Genomic DNA, 22,428 nt, shown 5'->3' on the forward strand with positions numbered 1-22,428 from the left:
CATGGCTATTTAGGCTCGGGCTGGAGGAAAATTTGAGTGACACTTGCGAGGCTTGTGCTTAGTTTTGCTAAGAAGCAGCAGTGGGCAACCTCCCTGCTGCGTCATCTTCTGGTTTCGCCTTAACTCCTGTCACCCTTTAGCTAAGCAACATTGTGGGTAGCTAAAACTGTCGGCTGTAAGCATTCGACTAAATTTATCCCACTTAAGGAGAGCCCCATCTGCGGTTGGTACTTTTGTGGCAACATAATTGGGAAACCAGCCAATCCCTTTCCCTTAGATAACCCACCATGAGTATGTAAGAACAACATCATTCAGCAGGAGTGTCGCTGTGGCAGAATAGGGATCATTGGTGAAGGACATAATATTTTATGCCAACATACTTTTTTGCAAATTTAAAAACTAATAGATAATACTTTAAAGATCCTAAAGCTAAGCAGCAAAAATAGATGCATGGAAAAATATACAGTAGTGGCCAAAATTGTGGAAACCTTTTGAGGAAAGTGTTTTTGAGTTTTGATGGCTAATAACAGTAGTGCCATAGAATTATATATCAACGCAAAGATAATTTAATCAAGAATGTAATGCAACAAAGTTTGTTCAATTATCTGTATTTTTTGAAAAGTTATAGCCAAATATAGCCAGCAATAAAAAGTTAATAGAAGCAATCATTCAATCTTGGTTTCACATTATAACAGCTGCAGAACTGAAAGACTTGTTTCACTCCATGGGAAGGCGTAATTCATGCTAAACAGGGACGTGCAGTCACTAGAGGCAAGGGAGGTGGAGCCTCACCAGTCTCCTCAGGAAAAAGAAAGAAATTTAAATATTTTTTTTAAATAATTAAAGCCAAGATAGTCGCTACCAGATTCCAGGTCACAGTGGCTTGGTGTCTGCTTAGTGTTAACCAAAGCAGGAGACGAGAGAACTCGGGGCCTCCTTTCCATGAGGAATTTTTCGCCTTCTAAAAGTTAAGAAAGAGTTAAAAGGCAAAAAAGTTCAGATGGAAAAGAGGCACTAATTCTTCCGCCTCCTGATCTGGAAGCAGCGAATCATGTCTTCTTGAGCACGCTTACGTTGGGCGGGCTATTTCGGAGGGCATGCTTCAGAGGAGAGATGAGTGGGGGAGAAGGAGGAGGCTGGCTCTTTGCTGCAGACCTGGGTGCTTGGCGGCTCCCGCGATGCAAAGTGCCCTGCCGCCCGCCCGCCCGCCCGCTGCCCCGGCCTGCTTCTCCAGGCTCCGCCGCTGGAAGTCCCGGATCGCCTCGGGGGGAAGGCTGGGTGAGAAGCGGAGCGAAGCTTCTCCACGGCCTCCCGGCGCTACGCAGAGGCTCTCGCAGGAGCGCGTGCCAGCGGCCGGTAGCCCGGCCAGAGCGGCCCTGGCTGCAAAACAAGGCAGCGCTTAAAGCAGCTGTGCCGCCGCCACCGCCCCTCCTTAGCCCGGCGGGGCATTCCGGTTACCCAACTAAGTATTAACTGACGTGATAATCTTTGCATATCTCATTTTCCCCCCTATGTATTTCATTTTTCTTCTTTACAACTGCTATTCTAATAACAAATCCTCCATAAAAGTTATTGCATTACATTATCGATTAAACTATCTTTCCATTGATATATAATTTTATGGTACTAATTAGTCCAAAAAAGTGGTGTTAGCCAACAAACCTCAAAAATAGTAGCCTTTCCCAAAAGGTTTCCACAATTTTGGCCACTATTGAAAGCTATGCAGTGAAACCTTTAATACTAGTCTTTGGGCCTGTGCTGTCTCAACAGTATATAGCTAATGTAGGAATTAAGTGCTGTCTCCTTTAAGAAACTACCTTATGGGAAATGTAGGCAGAACTGCCTTGTGGGAAATGTAATTCCATAACATGTGACTACATCTGTGTTCCCTGATTGGGCAGCGGGGTACTCTGCCCGGGAAAAGTGATTTATTATTGGCCACTCGCTGAATCACCTTTTGTTCTACCAAAAGAGCAGCTTTGCGTCAGCAGCAAGGATTAGAGGAAATTAATGTCTTTTTACACTACGTGATGGGACAGATCATGGAAAGTCAGAAGAATCTTAACACTGAACTGTAAGTTTTGCTATTAAGGATGCCTGATAATGAACTTGATCTAAAAAGAGATTCCTACGTGTGGAATTAACTGCATGCCCCGAGCCATCTGGATCGCTGGGGCAGAACAGGGCCTGTCATTATTTGTTATGATCCATTCTCCCCTCTGGATACATGATGTTCTTCTCATCTTGTTCCCAGAACAAGTTCTAAGTCATCTTAAAAATAAATGTAGATATTTTCCCCTGAAGTTGAAAACTCTCATCATAGCTTTATGATATATAAAATCCATAATAGCCCCTCTCCTATTATCTGGAAAGTGCATAGAGATTATATCAGAGCCGAGGCAAGAGGAACAAGCAGTGAAATGTACATCATATTTGTCATGCTGCAAATGTGCTATTTCATCAGATGTCAGCACAAGTAGCAAGGGTGGGACTTGTGTCATAAAGTCATTGCTGCCTTTTGTGGACATTTGCTAGTTGGGTATGTTCTGGGTGGACTGGGTATACCCTCTCCCCTCTAATCACTATTCAGCCTCCACTACATTTTTTCTGTTTTGTAGTTTGCCTTCTCCGTTTACATTTTGATTTCTGAATTATAACTCTTCTTCCCTATTCATCTTCTCCAGATTTTCAACAAAGTAGGGGAGAAAAAAGCAGACCTCCCTTATTTTATTGGAGCCAGAAGAGCATCAGTACAATTCCATATTGTCAGAAAAAGTGTCAGTGGGGATGTTTCTCTTAGATGCAGGTGACCTCACAATAACAAGGGTTGAAAGGGACTTCTATCTTGTGTTTGCCAATTTTCTGTATTTATTAGTTTCAGTTACTGCCTGATGCCTTTTATGAAATAAGGAAGGTGATTGTCCAGCAGCTAATCAGTTTCAGCTCTGCTCTTCATTGCCCAATCACAGCAGGCTCTGACTGCTTCCTCCTTGGCCCTAAGTGGTGACGGCCAAGATTCTAAGAAGAGACAGCAACTCTGGGGGGATTACAAGTTATAATTTACAACTAATGCTTATAGCAACTCAATGTTCACACACTAAGACAGTGCATCCAGATAAAAAAGGTTAAAGTATATGCTAAAGAGTGTATGCTACCAAGTTAAGTCAGTAAAAATTACAAGTCAGCTAGGTGGTTCATTAATCCCACTTTGGTTACTCAAGGAACTAAGCAGGTTTTGACCTGGTAGAAGTTGGATGGGAGACCAACAGGCAATCTCTATACCTATAAATTAGACATATAATCTCTGTGCTTTTCTAACGATACTTGCACTAATTAAAGTTTATAAAAACCTTTTTCATTTCAGTTTTCCCTCTAAAAAGTATATGAGCTTTAGCGCAGTCTGAGCTAGTGAATCAAATTAAATATTCTTTGTAAAAGTGACAGAGAAAAAAAACCTGCCATTATGATCATAATCCTTACCAATTTATAAATGTATGATAGTTAAAACATGTCTAATGCAACCAGGATTTAGTTAGGTGATTGTGTATCCTGGACTTCTTGGTCTTAACATTTTCACAGGGAAAACTGTTAATCTACAATATCAAGGACTAAGTCTTATAATTTCTTAGAAATTATAATTTGTTATGGTATAAATTTTTGTGGAATGAAATTCTTTGCATCTGATGACTTTAGTCTGTGAAATGTTTTTCTACAACAAACTTAATTTAGTTTTTAAGGTGTTTGACACTTAATTGCATAAGGCTAACAGAGCTATATCCATATTAATATATTTGTGCACAATGAATATACATCAAATCAGAGATTTGTCCATTTTTGGCTTTTTCCGGATGTGCTACCAATTGGCCTCAAACTTGAGGATGACCTTGTATTGAAGCTTAATTTTCAGTTTAAAGTGAAAATTACCTGTTGTACCACATAGCTAATATAGAAATTAAACACATATTTATATCATGTTTCGAGTGTTTATTTTCATTGTATACTCTTATTTAACAGGATCTAAAAAATCTGTTGCTATGAAAACCCTGAAAAAGATATGTATGAACACTGAGGCACAATTAATAAAAATGATGCATTTTTTTTTTAGAGTTAACACAATACCCTGAATAAACCATGGCACATTTGCTTGTCATTTTCAGTAGAAATATACCTTGGCTACTTTCCCCTCTAAAGACCTAAAATATCATTAAAACAATTTGTTATTCATTCATTTGTTATATTCTTGGAAAAATAAGAACATGAAATTCCCAATAAATTTGTAATACAGTTATTGTACAGTAGCTACAATAGTATTTCTTCAATTTCTTTTAAAAACTTTCCATCCAAAAGGCCATAAAACCAATTCATGGGCAATCATGTTAAATCATTCACGTAACTATGTATGCATGTTTTCCTTTGAATCCACCTATCCAAGGACAGGAGTAAGCAACCTGTATCTGTCAAGATGCTTTTGAACAGCAACCTTCATTGGCTGTCTCATTGGCTGGTGCTTCTGGATGTTGCTTGAAGATGTTGTATAAGAATATTTGGAGAACCATAGGCTACCTGCCCAATAGGAGCCTTGCCTGAGTTTACACATTCCCCTCTATGGGTAGACTTCACATATCATAAAGCATTTCATCTTTTTACTAAAGATCTAAAATTTTATTCTTGGAATCACCAAGTAGGACTTGGGGGGAAAATTGTCTAAAACACTGGTGAGCCACTACTCGTCAAGGTCAATAATATGGGCTGGATGGCTCACTATGAACTGGTTATGTTCCTGTACAACAGTTTACATACTGTACAAAATATATATTTCCACTTAGTTGGTCATTACCTGAAGCAGAATGTTGCATAATACATGGAACTAATTATTCAGATAACCATTTATATGATTTCAGGCAGACAATTCCAGGTTCACATCTTGCCCTTTCTAAAAGGACCATACAATAGAAAAACATAGTACCAGAGGCCTTAGTAGATAATATTGCCTAGCAGTTGTCAGAAGTAAATACTGTTTTTCCTATCAAGAGCTGCAGAGGCAACCTCTGGGCAACTTCAAAGAACTGGTGACATGAGACACTGTACACTCTCCCTAGCCTCCAATCCCTTTTTACTCCTGATACTTTTTCTCTCTCTCAAGAGGCAATCTGGAGGAATTGACTGGAAGTTGGCACCATAGTCTGAATTGATTTCTTGCTGTGCATGATTGTTAAGGCAACAGGTCATCTAGAAGTTAGTTAAATAAACAAATTGTCTGATCTGTCAGTGGACAAAGTTCACAGCTCCATATTGGAACTCAATAAACTATAGATGCCCCCCTCCCCAATAAATAGCAACGGTAGATAATTTCTTCATGAGTGAACAAAAAAAGGTGGTTGGGGTTATTGTGTCTACTGTAGGTAAGATCACTATCACTTCTCTAGCTACTCTGAACTAAAAATGCTGTTTTCCTTTTAAGTCATCGACTATTACTTCTTTGGGTCCATCTGCCTTTTTGCAGTTTTCCACCATAGCCAATATCTTTTTCAGTCGTCGATCCAGTGCTTCCAGATGAGGCTCTGATAAGACTGGAGACAGGGGATCTGAAGCTAATGATTCACGCATGACATCACTCAAGCGAAAAGGCTCAGTAGCAAGCAGTTGCAGCCGCAGGAAGGTTGACTTTTTAATACTGGGAGACAGTAACAACAAGGAAAAGAGAATATATATATGAGAGAGAAAATACCGTATTTACTATTTCTATCAATGCAATTGAATTAAAATAAACCCATATGGACTTGAAATACCAGTATGAATCAAGACAGTCATAGAAGTCTTAGAACTGTCAAAGTGAGAAATGCTCATAACTATTATGGAATCCAGTAAAGTACAGTAATTTCCAAACTGATTGCTAAGCTTGAAAATAATAATAATATGCTATGGGCATTTGGGGAAAATCCATTTCTTATTATGAGTCAACTGAATCAATCTTAATTTGGTGCTGTTTACAAAAAGTTCCCTGATTCAGATGACAAACAAATGCTTGTTCCTATAGATTGAGAGTGGAAGTAGTTTGGCAGGAATTGTTCTACCCAGAGCATGTGCATTTTAATAGATTTCTGCCAGAAACATGATTACATGCTCCTTTGCATTTTTGAATTGCCCTACGTCCAAATGTGTCAATAGGAAACAGCCACCAATCTCAGACAATTCATACTTCAAAATTGGAAAAGGAGCTGGTTCATGGAACTACAGAACTGGAGGAAAGAAAAACTTGACCTTCAAAATTATCCTACAGACAGTCACATTAAACCACCTTGCCCAATTTGAAGCTCTTTAGATATATTAAACTTCAGCTTTAACAAGAGGATTTGAATCCTATCCTATATCCCATATTTCACAAATGTCATATCAGCCATACCATAGAGTATTCCAGCCTCAGATAACTTTCTTCTTTACCTTATGTTTTGAGATGAGTTAGATTTAATATTTTCTAAATACGATGGCTATGTTGGGTGAAAATTATGGAAGCCCAATATATCTTGAGGACATTCTCTTTGAGAAAGGCTGAATTAAGTCATCAGGGCCATTGTATGATAATGAATTGGGTAAATGTAATTAATGGACATGCCTTTTGCTATGTAGATAGTCAAGAAGCATCCAAGTCGTTGGATATGAGATGGGCAGCAAATAAATCTCATGATTAAATAAAGAAGTTTGAGCACTCAGCAATATTGGACTAGTGGCGAGAAACAGTTCAACAGAAATCACTCTCGCTCCCACATACAATCGCCTACTCTCCTGAACAAACTAAACAATGGAGGATTTAGATGTGTGATGTCCTAAAAACACAGAACTTTTGAGAGAGCACCTTGACAATCTCTTTTACGAGCAACATTAGTTTTTCATTGCAAAAATCTGGAACATTCTTAAAACATCCTAAATTATATTACCCCAGCAAATGCAAATTTTGAGAGGTAAAAAGTTATCCTTACATGCAGCATTGACGAAGAGGAGTCAGAATAGACATTTCATCATGAGAATGTCTCCCAAACCTGAAGAATAAAAATAGCAGATTAGTGGCATAATTTGGGGGAGAAGTAATGCTATCCATTACAAACAATTTCCCTGTTCTTCAGAGAAAGAACTGGCATAAAGCTACATTCTGTCCTCTAATTTTATCCCCACAACAATCCTGAGGCATGTTGGACTAAAACAGTGAATAATCCTGTTACTTGAGACCTTGGATCTGGATCTCCCAGTCTAGTCCAACAGAATAATCAGTACATGACATGGGTTCATCTCAAGGGGTTACTGTACACAATTCAAATCCTGCCACTGAAATAGACCGTGAAAATTAGACACAGCTGCATAATGTAGCTATCTTATTCTGTTACTGAGAAGAAAGGAATTATCCAAAGGCAAAACATGGTACAGTTGGTAGGAATTCTTCTAATCATACTGCTTGTAGTGTTACATTTTATATAATGTCATTCTACTGTTAAATTTTGGAATAATATTATTGCTGTAGTCTTAAAGTAAATTATAATTCTCCTTATCATGCATAAATAGTGCCAGTAGATAAGTACTCCTTGGCATTCAAATAATACTTGCCAAGGGCTGGGACCGCAGAGACTAGTTCACTGGATTCTAGCACAAAACTACTTTGCAACTAATTCTTCCTTGTTTGAAATTCTTAACTTGTAAACTCTTGCTTTCAAAGTCTATCCCATAATGGGGGTAGTTGTTTATCTTGAATTAGTGCAGAATAGTTGTTGTTTTTTTAAAAAAAACAAAAACCTGGGACTTTCCAAAATGTGTTGGAGCTACAGTTCCCAGATTTTTTAGCCAGGCGCATCCCACATACATCTGAAGAATGTACTGAGATATCCTCTGATGTTAGCCCTGCTTATACTCCCCCTCATTATAGTCAGAATTCAAAAGCTTTCCAAAATCTCTTGCCCATCCTTAGGAAGATAGCAGCACTTTCTCACCCTCTTCCATTGTCCAGGTGAAGATAAAAAGTGTGGTTACCAAACTTTTCAAATGTCTCATAATGGTGCCTATCCATATTTCCTGCAGATCAAGAGAAAGCAGTGGAAGAAAATGTGTCACCAAAATTTGCCCATACCAGAGCTATAAGACCAAAAGTATACAGTACATTTATACCAACTGTCACTCAGTTCTGCTTCTGACATGACACTATTCAGACAGAGAATTGTCATGAGAGTGACCCAACTCTTAGGTTGCCATTATAATATATAATATTGGGATATAAACATATATTACTCTTCTGCCACTGTCAGAAGTGTATGTGTCTGAGTCTACATTTAAAAAGAGAGTGATACAATATGCTAAAATCACGGATGAGTTATATTACTTACTCTGGATTTTCAAAGCCAAAGGGCATGTAGTATTTAACTTGATTTAACATTCAACAAGGCAGATTATCAGTGTTTGAAAGATTATATTATCTTTTAAGATGCTATGTTTGTGCTTCTGCTGCCCACTAATCAAATAGGTTACTCTGACTGGTCAGTTAAACATTATAATAACAACACATAATAAGCAGCTGTATTTTTGGAGCATAAATCAGAATAGATGAGATGGCCAATCCTCTAAATACTTACTGTACATGTCTATTGTTGAAATATAGGATATGAATATGAAAAAATGCAATGCTTCCACTAGAGGGCATAGTGACACATATTTGCCATTATAAACTATAAAATTATGTGGCTTGCTAAAAGCTTCTTTATTTAAATACACCATTGTATGTTGAATAGTAATTTAAATAAAGAAGCTTTTAGCAAGCCACATTTTTTTCTGAATTTTCTTACATGTATCCTGAAAACACTAAGGAAAAGATTAAAGTTTTGTCTCTGTGTAAGTCTGATAGGTGAAACTTTGTTTGCATATTAACCTGAAACTGGGAAAAGGAGAAAAAATAAGTTACAGTTTTTACTATGTAAAATGGACAGCTTATGAAACCTGCGGAGCCACTGACGGTTGGACAGAAATGGGCTAAATCGGCCAACAATAGGCCTTGGTAAATGGTGAACATAAGGCCTTCAGTAAACTTTCTGAAATTATTCAGGGTCCTGAAATTTAGTTAAGATGCAGGCCTGTACATTCCTTATTGAGACAGGTTTTAACTGGCATCAGTTTGGTTCTTCTGAAGTGGGATAACCAGCTGAGAAAAAGAATGTCCCTTCTGGAATAGTAAGGCAATGCTAAAAAAAAAACAGGCCAGAACAAGCGACTCTGAGAAATGTTACAGAAGGAGCGATTGTTTTCTTATGAATTTCAGCACAATGTATTGCCAGTGAAAGTCTATTTTGGAGAAGCTGGTGGGCAGCCAGTTTTACACAGACAGAGATCCTTTGTTTTGCAAGATGCAATGGGCCTTATGGTTAGGAAACTCAAGCTCCACAGTCTCATTCCTACAAGCTGAGCTGAAACATCTGCCGTGGAAATGCCAGACAGAGTCTGAATCAGGGGCATAATCTGGGGCCTTCTGCCTCTGCTACCACTGATTCGGGTCCCTTGTCGTCCCCAATATAAATACATTAACAAACTTACCCATGAGAAAATCAAGCATGGTCATGTCAATGAGATTCAGAAGCCGGGCTGTGTTGTTATAGGGCGGTGTCTTTCGAATCTTAGCACAGTAATTTTCATTCAGCTCCCACCTGGGAAAAGTCAGCCATTGTGAAATATTATCTGCTAAATTTGTGACCTAAAGTCTTTGTTCAAAAAGTCCTCAAATTTTATTTTTATTTTGCTTTGGACAGGCTTCCAATGGTTAATCATTTACAATAGTTCATTTTTAGTCTTCTGTTTATCCAGTTTTCTCTCCCTCTCCCAACTACCACTGTTGTATACTTTTGAGTGGCATATGAGAATATTTACCAACATAAAATATAGTGTGTTTTCAAAGATGATTTAGTTATTCTTCATTTTAATTTTATTTTGTCTTTCTGTTTTAAACTGCTGAGGTGTATTGCTAAACGGTAGTACATGCAGTCTTAATAGCAACAATAAATAAATCTTATATTGGAAAAAAGAAGCAGCTTTGGTCGAACTCCTTCCTCCTTCAGGTCCGCTTATGCATTTTGTCATTTTGCAAATGCATGTTGTATGGCTACAGAGATTCTTTTGAACTTGTTTGCATGATGCTGCAGTTATTTAAGCAAAGGCCAAGATACTTTGCTGTGTGAGCTGAGCTACAAATGACTTCTCTCTTTTTCCACTCGTGTAATTGCATACTAAGTGATGACACTCAAACCAGGAAAATCTCTGAAGCATCTTTTCCTCTTTCTGCCAGTAAAATTACCATGAGAATAAGTGGCACAATGGAATTCTGCTCCTTTTCCGAAGCAACGAAAATGGGCTGGCACTTCTCATTGCTGATAGGGTGAACCTTGATCCTGAGACCTTAAGAAAAGCCACAGAAATAGAGAAAGTGGCAATGCTTGCCCTGAAATATGATGCTTTTGTGACCTGAGCCTTTCCCACAGGTATGAAGCAGTATGTCTCAACCACTTAAAATAAGAGGTTCATTTCCTCTTCTTCATTTCCAGGAGATCGTACCAGACAGGTAACAGATCAGCATTTATTTATACAATGGTGAATAGGGAAATATATCTTTCTGTTGATATCCATGTTCTGTCATGGTTATAAGTTTACATTTTTTATTTATTTTAGATTTCTGAATCTTTTTTGATCTTGTATCTGAAGCTCGAGATATTTATATATCTATATTCATATATAGAAAAGACATAAAAAACACTTATTTCCATTAGTTACTTGAGACCCATGCTTTAATATTTTTTAAACAGAATCAGCTTCTTCAAGTCACTAGTGATGAAGGAGCCACTGAATACTTTGAGGGTGTGGTGTTCTTTGTCCTCTTACTGGACTTTTCTTGGGCTCACATGAGAGGTGGTATTCACCCAGTTCTTACAGGTTCTGGAGAACCAGTAGTGGAAATTGTGAGTAGTTCAGAGAACCGGCAAATAGGCTGGCCCCGCCCCAGCTGCTTCCCAGCCTCCCAGCTGATCTTCTTTTGTTGTCCTAAACAGGAGAACAGAGCTGGAAAGCAGCTTAGTAGGATGGGGAGGGAATGGGGATTTTGCCGTAACCTTCCCCTGCCATGCCCAGGAAGCCATGCCCAGGAAGCCACACCCTACCATTGGCTCACGTGAGCATAAAAGCAAGAGGAATTTAAAAAAGTAAAATGGGTGCAAAAAAAAAGTGGGCGGCGGCAAGATGGCCAAATTGGTGGGCTGAGGGATATATTTTCATGGTTTGTACAGATTCCCTTTAGACTAAGTGCCTCATTTTTTCCTTTCTTTGCTTGCCTGTTTCTCCAACCATCTCATTTGTCTCCACTCTATCTAGAATGTTCTTTTCGCCTTTTAAATCCTCTTTTTAGCAGTAGTGGCTTTTCTTTTCTCCTTTTGAATACTCACTCAGCTTTCTTGATCTTGGAATAGGAACGTCTCCAGGGATTCCGCCAAGACTGGCGTCCAGCTATTATTTTGTCAGGCAACAAGGCTGCCATGGATCCCTCAAGCTGGTCAGGTTTGCCACACAAAGCATGTTCAGTGGAGCAATAGTAGGAGCACTCACCAAAGAAACAGATGTTGCCAGCTGGTTGATCCAGGCAAAATGGAGGGAAGCAAAGGTTAGGGAAGTGAAACACAGACACATTTTTTTTTCTGTGATAGATTGCGCCACCACCTGCCTTACAGATTCGGAGGGAGAAGGGAATAGTTTACATTCCTGTCAGTGGTGAAGCTGGCCAGTAATTATAGGAGCCACACTAAATCTAGAGAGCAGTACTGGGAAAGATTTACACAATTACCCCCATAAATTCAAAGACACAATTATTCATTGTTTCCAAAGTTGAGGGGAGGTGTCAAGAATGGGGCAGGGAGATACTCACCTGGGGAGATGAAAAACGTTTTAAACAGTTTCTTATCTGTGGTAATGTCACGAATGTCCTCGCTTATGTTCACCAAGCGTCCAGAAACTGGGGGAATTCTTCTAAAGTCCAAGATCCTGCATGGAAAAGGCAAATGCAGGAGAAAATAACAGATGGTTAGCCTATACACTATTAACATCATGGTTCCACCACAAAAGTGCGTAGGACAAAATCGCGCTCGACAAAAGCGCGCTGTGACGTCATCACAGCGCGACGAAAAAGTTCGAAAAATGTAAAAATAAAGCGAAAACCTTACCCTAAGCCCCCCAAACCTAACCCTAAACCTAACTCTTAACCTAACCCTAAACCTAACCCTAAACCTAACTGTTAAAGTAACGAAAAACCTAACGCTAACACTTAACCTAACCCTAACGCTAACGCTAACACTCTAAAGCTAACCCTAACCCTTAACCTAACCCTAACCCTAACCCTAAACCTAACCCTTACCTTTATGTGAATCGGCTTGCTTTAATTTAATTTTTATTAATTTTTATTTGAATTTTTTGATCTTTTTCGTCGCGCTGTGATGACGTCAAAGGCGCGATTTTGTCGATCGCGCTTTTGCCGTCCGCGCTTTTGACGGGTCACGAACATGATAGAGGCTACAATCAAACAATATCAAATTAACTTTTTCTAATAGTTGTATTTGCCATCACATTATGATGTGGCCCCCAAGCCTTGACCTGAGGTTTGCCTTGTAGCTTAGCAAACTGCTCTCAACTAGGTCCATGGAAATATATCTTGTATCATCTCCTGCCATATCCTTTATGGAACTCTTGTTGAAGGATTCCTTGATGGATTGCTTTTCACCTTAGATAATTTGGATTATAACAGCAATGCTCTGAGTGAATTAGAAGCCTCACCTAAATTTCTCAGGATGTTCCCTTTATTTTGAAAATTAAATGGGACTTCCTAACTGCTTAGAGAGACCCAGGGCAAAGGTGCAGTAAATCCTGCTAGAAATTGGATTGTACCCTCCAAGGATAGTTTTTACTGAGGCCAATCTGAACTCAGTGATGCATAAGGCCTCATGTAAACATGAAACACTTAGTGTAACCTTGGACACACCAAGCAGAGCTAGAGTTTCAGAATGGCTACCAATAACTTTGTCATGGTCTCAAGTTACACACTAGATCAAATGGTGAATCTGTGGCCATCCAGAAATTTTAGGATTCCTGCTTCCTTTAAGTAAACATTGTAATCCTTTAATTAAGGATATTCAGATTTATATTCCCACAAAATCTAAAAAGTTATAGATTATCCAATCCTGTTCTATAGCTTGTTGTATGCCTGGATCTCATATCAGCCAAAATCACTATTTCGATTGATTATGTGCCATCAAGTCATTTTAAATTCCTTTCAATCACATAAATAGATTTTCTCCATGATGATTTGTCCTAATCTTGTCTTTCAAGTTTTCCAACATTGCAGCCATTGCTACTGTAACTGAATCAACCACCTTGCTGCTATCACCTTCTTTTTCTCTTTCCTTTCACTTTCCCCAGAATTAGACCCTTCTCCAGATTTTCACATAATATGTCTGAAGTAAGATAATTTGATCATTTGAGTCTTGAGTGAGAACTCTTGCTTGAATTGTTCACTAACCCATTGATGTCCTTGATTTTTTTTTTCAGGTGTCTTCTCAAACACTGTTATAAAGTATCAGGCTGGTTATATTGTTATTTTTATTACGATGTGTATCTCACCATTCTTTTTACTCCCATTCAGGGCAGAAAGTTGTCTTCTGCTAGCTCAGTCTTGCCTACTCTAATAACAACAGTTTGAAAGAGTTCCTTTCCTGTACTACTGGGATTATTCTGCAACAGAAAGTGCCAAAACCTGAATTTGTTTACAGGCAAAGAGTATACCAGTATTCTAGGTTTAAACTATGGTAATTGTTTTACGAACCACCTCCTGAAAATAAAGCATAGGTATATTTTGAAGAAGAGAATTAGACTTAACGTACCTGTCCAAATGAAAAGCTGATATTTCTGCATTGTGCCGCTCAAAGTCTGAAAAGTAAAAGAAGTCTGCTGAAGTCTCCTGGTCTCGGGTTTGCCTAGGAAGGCAGAGAGAAGAGTAGAATGGGATATCAGAAACGGTTCCACCACAAAACCGCGGTAGACTAAAGCGCACTCGACGAAAGCGCGTACGTGACGTCATCACAGCGCGATGAAAACAGCACGCTGTGAGCGGTAAACTTAAAATTAACACGTAAATCTAAACCTAACCCCCCCAAACTTAACCCTAAACCTAACCCTAAGCCTAACCCTTAACCTAACCCTAAACCTAACCCTATACCTAACCCTTAACCTAACGCTAAACCTAACGCTAACCCTTAACCTAACCCTAACCCTAACGCTTAACGTAACCCTAACCCTAACCCTAAGCCTTAACTTAACCCTAACTCTAACCCTAAACCTAACCCTTACCTTTATGTGAATCGGCTTGCTTTAAAAGCGCTTTTTAAAGCACCCTTTTTTCTCCGCGGTCGTATTTGTCGCGCTGCTGATGACGTCAGGTACGCGCTTTAATCGGGCGCGCTTTAGTGGACCGCGGTTTTGTCGGGTCACAATCAGAAACTTCATCCAGCTCACAGAATTCTCCAACAATATGGTGTTACTGAGAATTCTGGGAAGATGTCAACATTTGGCAGATGTTCATATAGAGAGAAATTGTCAAGAAAGTAAGTATCTTGTGGCTGAAGTCAAGTCTGTATCTCCTTTGCACCTGGGAGATCAGTTTGCACATGAGATAAGAACGGGCAAAGTTCTTATAGCAAGTCAGATTTGCATCCATCATCTTGGTATTTTACAGCAGTAGTAACTCTTGTGACTTCAAGTGGTAGATATTTTGTCTATCTCTCTCAGGGATGTCAAACACAAAGCCTCTGATCCAGCCCCAGGGTTGCTTATATCTGGCCTTTGGGGTCACCCTGGAAACAGTAAAGGACCAGCCCAGGGTGCCTCTGCCAGCAGAAACGGAGCTTGGAGGGTGACACATGACCCTTGCGGAGCTCCATTTTTGCTGGCAGAGGGCTGCAGAATGCCATCACAGCTAAAATGGGGTCCTGGCATGAACTCTCCCCCCCCAGCTCATTTTTTTCTGGCAGAGGGCTGCAGGAGGCCGTCGGGGCTGAAAATGGAGCTTGTGAGCATATTTTGCTGGCAGAGCGCTTGAGCCACCACAGGCACCCCTGACACAAATGATGTCAAGCTGGCCATGCCCACCCTGGCCCTGTGAGGTCAAACATCACCCTGACGTGACCCTCAATGAAATTGAGTTCAACACCCCTGATCTATTTGGAGATGTTGGAAGACATTTTGAATGTAAAGTACATGCTTCACAGAGCTAGTCTTTTAGCTGAATCTGTTCAAACAAACTAGCATCCAATTAAAAGTTATTCAATTTTATCATTTTAAAGATTTTTCTCAATTCAGACCTTTCCAGGAACGTTTGGATTACAATGCCCATTATTTCTGAAAGGGAAGTGTTGGGATTGTGGATTCCAGCTTGAAAAACACTAAGAACTTCAATTTAAACCTTTCACCACCAGAGGTCGCACATCTCCATCAAAACCGAACTGCAGTAGCTACAACTGTGCTAGGGTGGTAATAAGGATAACTATTTTTTACTACAGCGCCATATGTAACCATCTTATGGCAGAAAATTTCAGAGTAATTTTAAGGACATTTCTATTAAATATTCAGTGCAATCAATCTGAACACTCATGAATATGGCACTAAGTTAGGGAAAGCAGTCATATTGATAGGGAACAGAAGGGCAAGATTGCTGTTGTTTTGCTAGGATATAGGGATTACAAAATGCTTTAAAGGGTTGTGAATGTTTTTTTTTTCTGAAGCTTTGAATATTTTTGGTTCTAATTCTAATTAAAATATGACACTGCCTGCTAGTATTTTGAGTTATTTTTCCAGATGTTCCCAATACACTAAGAAGTGCCTATTTTTGAAAAAAAAAACAAACGTAAATTCCGCCTTTAACTTGTAATCAGATTTGCAGATGCTGATGATTTATTATATTACTCCTGTGTAATTTTATTATCTCTCTCTGTGACCACATTTTTCTGTGGATGAAACCCCATGAGAAATACAGAGCAAGTTAATCCATTTCTGTTTCAATGCCAGCCTTATAAAACATGCTGTCTGGGATATAGAATCAGGCTTCCCGGCAAAGGGGCACATGTATTGTTTTCCTACAATAGCCTTCATTACCTTTTGCCAAGAAACCAATATGGAGGCATCTTTGTAGTTAGCAGCCTCTGTACCTGACTTTACACTTTGATGCTTACATTTAAGTTGCTTCTGATAGAGTCATTGCATAGGTTTGTTTAGCAAACAAACTTCTTTTTTCACTTGGGATACAGATGCCAATGCCAGGATTACCTTATCAGCTTGCTATGCAAAGATGCTTTAGCTACCAACTAATTTACAAAGTGTAGATTTAATGTAAACCCATCAAGAAATGTATGAAAAGATGCTCAAGATATTAGTAAAGAGCACTCTCTCATGTCAGCCTGAAATTCCCAAATTTTCAGCTAGCATTGCTTTTGGAGTTACACTCTCAGCATATCCAAACAGCCCGTTTTGGAGGGAATCACAATTAGTGTATCAAGGTGCCTTACTTCATAGGTTTGAAGAGAGCTTCGCCATGATTGGGAAAAGTCATGATAAGCTTCAGTTGAGTTCCTCCAGGCTTCTGAACTGAAATGACATTAACAAGCATTAGAGCTCATGAAGAGATTCAGGTTGCTGTATTTTTTATTTTACAGATGAGGATAAAATGTTCCATTTATCTTGTTCATTCAAAGAGGATACCTCCTTGAAAAGTGTTCGTTGAATAAAAATCCTGGTTTTAAAAATATGATTACGAATTAAGCTTCTTTCTCACACTTTTAGCGTTTCACACCTAATTTCATCCTAAAAGTGTACAGTGTTTCCCCAAAAATAAGACCGGGTCTTATTGTCTTCGGTCTTATTTTTTGGGGGTGCAGGAGGCAGTGAGCATGGCTGCTCAGGCCCTTATCTGCGGCCCACAGCCTGCAGATCAGCTGATCCAGCGAGGGCCAGAGGTTCTGTCTCTCTGGGCATCTAGTGATGTTTCTGGCCCACTCTTGCCAGCCCTAGCCCTGTCGACCTGGGATTGGGGGGAGGGGGACTGGAGCTGGAGCTCCAAGCAGTGGCCAGTGCAGGCTCTGTCTGCACAGAGGTGTGGCCGGCAGTGCACCTTGCTCGCCTAATCTGGCCTGCTGATCTCAAGTGACAGTGGCTCTGATCTGATCCTGGCTGGTAATGCTGTGGGCAAGAACTGCCCACGCTGATCCCGCTTCCCCCAGTCCCAGGTTGACAGGGCTACGGCTGGCAAGAGTGTGCCAGAAACATCTCCAGGTGCCCGGAGAGAACTCCCGACCCTCGCTAGATCAGCTGATCCACAGGCCGCAGTTAAGGGGCTGAGCAGCCATGTGATGATTGGGGAAGGGGAGGGCTGTCTCCTGTGCTGTGTATGCCCACACCCTTCACTAGGGCTTATTTTTGGGGTAGGGTATATATTACGCTGGTCCCCTAAAACAGTGGTCTCCAACCTTGGCAACTTTAAGACCTGTGGACTTCAACTCCCAGAGTTCCTCAGCCAGCAAAGCTCTGGGAGTTGAAGTCCACAAGTCTTAAAGTTGCCAAGGTTGGAGACCACTGCCCTAAAAAATTGTACTAGGCCTTACGTTTTGAATAGGTCATATTTTGGGAAATCACGGTATGATATCTACCAAGCTGGGTTTCGTGACCATTGGCTGTGGTGATTTCATTACCACTTAGAGACTGCTTATCGTCTGTTTGTGGTTCTGCAGTAATTTAATAATAATTGACTCCTAAATTTAATTTTTGATCTGGCAACCTATTGTACTAGGAGCTCTTTTGGATATAACATCCAGTATATATCCAGTATCCATTAAACAGTACAACAGTGCTCTGATGTTCTTCATCAGCTTCAGGCTGTTTATGCCTTTTAGATTCAAAATCAAATTATTATTTCCCCAATCAACATCTTTCGGTATTTTTCTGTTAGAATTATTATAACAGAATACAGAATATGTACACACTATATATTATAGTATGCTTGTCCACATGTTAAGAGTAGATATAGCTGTCAAGCTGTTTAACTCTGCTGTCATGTATTTGCCAGTGGTATGTGTGTATTTAAATTAAAAAATATATATATTACAAATAACAAAGAGAAACATGGCCGTCTTTTGTTTGCACCGAGAATCTTGGCAAACTCTTGGCATGGGGGATGTAATTTAATGAGCTTATCTGGCTCCCAAACTTCACTTTTGGCAATCAAATAGTCCAGAAACAAATTGCGAAACATGAAGAGTTCATTTTCCCAGCAGGTGGCGGAGGAGGAGGAGGAGGAGGGGGGGGGAAGATAAGATGTCAGGTTGGTTTAACGTATCTAAATAAAACATTGAGTAAAACAAACAAACAGGGAAATGTAATCTGTCCAAGATGTCATCCCCTTGTACCCTTGGATTTCAGGCAAACTTTGTTAACAAAAAGTGTGGCTGTGGGCTACAAAAAGATGTGTCCCTGTTTTGGTTGGTTAGTACTAAGTAGCTCATCTGCAGAAGACATCCTTCCTTCATCTAACACTCTCCTCTGTGGATGGTTACCTGGGTTGATACTGAATTAAAGAATGGAAACACTAGAAAAGTAAACAGTAGAAATAAGAAAACAGAATGAGAAAACAAGCAAACAATGAGTTAGATGGAGCATCTGCTATGTGATACCTGAGCTGATAATTTTCTGTTTGGCCAAATCCTTCATCAAGTCATGGCGAGAGGGATCATGGCGGGCATACAATTCATAGCGATTGATTCCAGCGTAAAAACTGAGCCACGCAGGATTAGCACTGTGGTTCTGAAGAACTTCTGCACTGTTGATTATGATTCTGCAGATCCCAACAAACAAAATCAAACACTCTATTGAGTTATTATTACATCCTATGTATGAATACTGAATTTACACACTGAACTGGAAGCAAAATAAAGCTACTAATACACTAAGGCTATCCTGAAACAAACCCCATCCTAAGAAGTCAGTGCAGATGAAGCCCAACACCAGCTAAAGAATTGGTTGCTGTGGCTTCACACCTTTTGAACAAATAAAATAATAATTAAACTTGCCACTGAACACTTCAAACGTAGCAGCTGTGGGTAAGAAAGGCAAAATAAAAAGTCTGGATAAGAAATGTTGCCTGCAAGTGAGTACTTTGGAAGGCAACTTGCCTGCAAGCGAGAACAGTTGGGGAAAAAAAAAGCAATAGAACATGTGAAGAAGTTACAGTGCTCTGGGACTTTAGAATTTAGATGGACAAACATTGTTTGTTTGTCTGTTTGTTTCCTGTCTAGTTTATTTTTTATAAATAATTCAAGGTGGTGAACTTCTAATACTTCTTCCTCCTATTTTTCCCAGAACAGAAGAGAAAGAACCATACAAAATCACAAAACAGAAAAATCTCAAATAGTAGAACAACTATGGCAAATGAAAGCAAAAACCAATAGCAATATTGGATAAAACATCTGGAGCACCATTTGAACACCCTTTGGCACCGATCAAATCATAATCAGTCCATCGCAAAAGGCAGTTTTGCTTGGAAACAGCTTACATGATTCATTTAATATTATTAAACAATAACATTTGCCTATTCCAGGTTCTTGAGAAGGCCTTGATAGCTGGACAAAAATGCCAAACCCAGTCTAAACATCTGGCTGACTGCAATCAACCATAGTAATAATGTAGAATGAAGGAGCTAAACATTAGAATTTGGCATGTTTAAAAACCTAGTTGTATGACCTAGCTTTCTGATTTCATTTTTCTATTGCAACTAGCCTTAAACCAGTATCGGTTGAAATGGCCATGTACTGCAGTCACACCCCACAGTTTCTTACTGTGGAACAGAACATTCTGTGCATCTGTATGTGCAACTATATATTTGTATATGTAACTATGGTTGATGCAATCTCAGTTCTGGCCAGCGTACTGTATATGGGCCCCTTTTTATAGCAATTGACATTTTATAAGGATACTACATTTATTTATTTGTTTGGATCATACCTTTGATATTGAACAAATGAAACATTTTAGAAAAAACTTGTATATCACATCAGAAAATGTAGCTCCTATAAACCATGCGAGGATATCAATGGATATCATCTATTAAATATCATCCAATGTCAATGGATGGTATTTAATAGATGAGGGCTACAAAGGATGGGATAATGATGGGAATGAGTAAAATAAGTAAAATTGTAGATGTTTTCCTAAAAGGGAATTTCTTTTTTCAGAAAAAAAAACCCACAATTCTTTTTGTTCTAGTTTGTACTTCCTGCATCAAATAGCCCTGCTGTGTTTAGCAATGATGCTGTGTAGTGGGGAAAAATGAGGCTCACCATATCTTGCTTTAAACAATAAGTAGCATCATAATTGTCTATTAGAAATAATTGAGAAAAGAACCGGAAAGAGAAGAGCGCATTCATTATGTACACAGAAGGACATTTGGAAGCCAGCATAATATACAGAGGTAAATTACAATAATCTGATCACAACATCCTGTGGAAAATACTTCCTTCTGAATCTGAGTCCCATGATCTGACATGCATGCTTTTGGTACTGATTTTATATATTGTTCTTAGACATTATTATCCAGGTCTTAGGAAGTACTCATGGAAGAAGACCATCTCAACTAGGATTGCAATTCTTTCCATAGTAGGTTAGCATACACTACTTATATCAACAGTGGCAAAAAAGAGAGAGGAGAAAATGGGTCATGATTGTAGGATAGAATTTCATCTGAATGAAATGGCAACCATCAGTGATCTTCCCACCCTCTCTTCCTCCTTCTCTCTCTCCTACACATGTTCATTTAGCAACCATTTCACTTTATGAAAAGTTGCTTGAACCGATTGCCATCACTAATGAGGAGAGGTTGATATTATTTCACATGGGAGGTTATGCCTCAGGGAAGAGTCAGAATCAAATTATACACAACATAATCTTAGTCTGGCTTCTTATCCACACAACCTACTGAGAATCAAACTGTTCCAAAATGGGAAAGAAAATAATTATGCACTTAATAATAGAATCTGGTCAGGAATAGACACCAGCTTATCTGAAAAGAGAAGATACCAAACTGAGCAAATCATCCAGAAGAAAAAGAGGATCTCTCACCCTTCATTTTTTATGAAGAGATTCATCGTTGGCTTGTTCCCAAATAGTTTGTCTTTCCTTGCAACTTTTGGGATTGGGATCTTATACAGAGGATGGTGAAAAAGAGCAGACAATTTGGATTTGATTTTCTGGCTGGGTTTTTCTCTGGTTTCCCGTTGTTGCTTGATGTTGACATCTTGGAGACCCACATTGCTGAGGCCATCCACATGAGACACACCTTCTGTTGAATGAAATCCTTTTTCCAGGGAGCTGTTACTGCTACTAAAATCCTGAAGATTCCTCAGATTCATCTTATTCTGAGTTGGTGATATGGAACGGGGTGATAAATGGTCCAAGTTACCTGTGGCTTTAGATAGACACCTGCAGGACGTCTTATCAGCAGAGGGCACAAATTCCATCACAATGTGTATCAGGACAACCATAAGGAGAAAAAGACAAAGGGTGGCTTTGAGTTTCCTCTGGAGCAAAAAAGGCAGGTAGCGTACCATCTTCTTGGATTCTTAGATACAGAAAGATGCAACGGAATGTCAAAGATTCACATGTAAATAGAAAAAGTCTCTCTTCTTTTTTGATCCTAATTGCAAGAATGCAGCAGTAAGAATAGTAATTCCAGAACTGTAATCCAGGGAGAAATGCAGAAGTTCAACTTTTTTCAGGCAAAACAAACAATTAAACAACTATAATCTCTCCATTTATGTTATAATCACCTTTACTTATGAAAAAAATATATATAAAGCTACGTCTGCTACAAACATTTCCTTCATCAAGTAGTCCTCAGCAAGAAAAGGGGAGAAAGAGAGGCTGTCTATGAATTTTAACTATGTTGATAAGAGAAGAGCAGGTGGAGTCAAGGTTAATGTGAAGAGACCAAACTCCAAATCAATAGTAGCAGATTAGCCAATCCGCAAGTCTCTTCAAAGCATAGTGTCATGCAACAGCAGTTGTTAAAACTTTCTATTGCAACATGATAACTTGCACTGGAACTTTTTGGCTGAAATATCTAGGATTTATTTTTTAAAAATAGATGAAGCATAGGCTATCAATCAGATGATGTATAGGGAAAGATGTAGGCACATGCGTTCATTTGACAAATCTTTATAATGGAAACACGTCACTTTGTCCCCAGAATGTAAAAATTAAACATTTTCCCACTGTCACGGGACAAACAATTACCCTGCTAGTTTATTTTGGCCTGTGTATTTGTATAAACATAGGCAA

The 22,428-nt window shown here is 39.2% G+C and overlaps 1 protein-coding gene across 1 annotated transcript; it reads right to left on the minus strand.

The window, feature by feature from the left end:
• Positions 1–3,970: 3,970 nt before the first annotated feature.
• LOC106556317 (extracellular serine/threonine protein kinase FAM20C) lies at positions 3,971–22,020 on the minus strand. The gene is made up of 10 exons (XM_087723198.1): positions 21,211–22,020; positions 18,771–18,931; positions 16,614–16,692; positions 13,938–14,030; positions 11,933–12,048; positions 11,457–11,637; positions 9,565–9,674; positions 7,977–8,058; positions 6,978–7,037; positions 3,971–5,674 (listed from the first exon to the last, which is right to left on the minus strand). Exons 1-10 carry the CDS (start codon positions 21,696–21,698, stop codon positions 5,437–5,439), a joined length of 1,608 nt encoding a protein of 535 aa, XP_087579324.1. The 5' UTR covers positions 21,699–22,020; the 3' UTR covers positions 3,971–5,436.
• Positions 22,021–22,428: the final 408 nt, after the last annotated feature.

Source organism: Thamnophis sirtalis, unplaced genomic scaffold (genome assembly GCF_051295495.1).
Source record: "Thamnophis sirtalis isolate CommonGarterSnake01/CBP01778 unplaced genomic scaffold, rThaSir2_p1.2 scaffold_9, whole genome shotgun sequence".
Taxonomy (NCBI): domain Eukaryota; kingdom Metazoa; phylum Chordata; class Lepidosauria; order Squamata; family Natricidae; genus Thamnophis; species Thamnophis sirtalis.

What these genes read in the sequence shown, in the direction of transcription:
- LOC106556317 (XM_087723198.1), bottom strand. Translation starts at nt 21,698, where the DNA reads ATGGTACGCTACCTGCCTTTTTTGCTCCAGAGGAAACTCAAAGCCACC. An exon ending in CTCTTCATAAAAAATGAAGG is followed by an intron (nt 18,932 to 21,210) that starts GTGAGAGATCCT and finishes TGGGATCTGCAG; the next exon opens with AATCATAATCAACAGTGCAG. An exon ending in TCAGCTTTTCATTTGGACAG is followed by an intron (nt 12,049 to 13,937) that starts GTACGTTAAGTC and finishes TTTTCCATGCAG; the next exon opens with GATCTTGGACTTTAGAAGAA.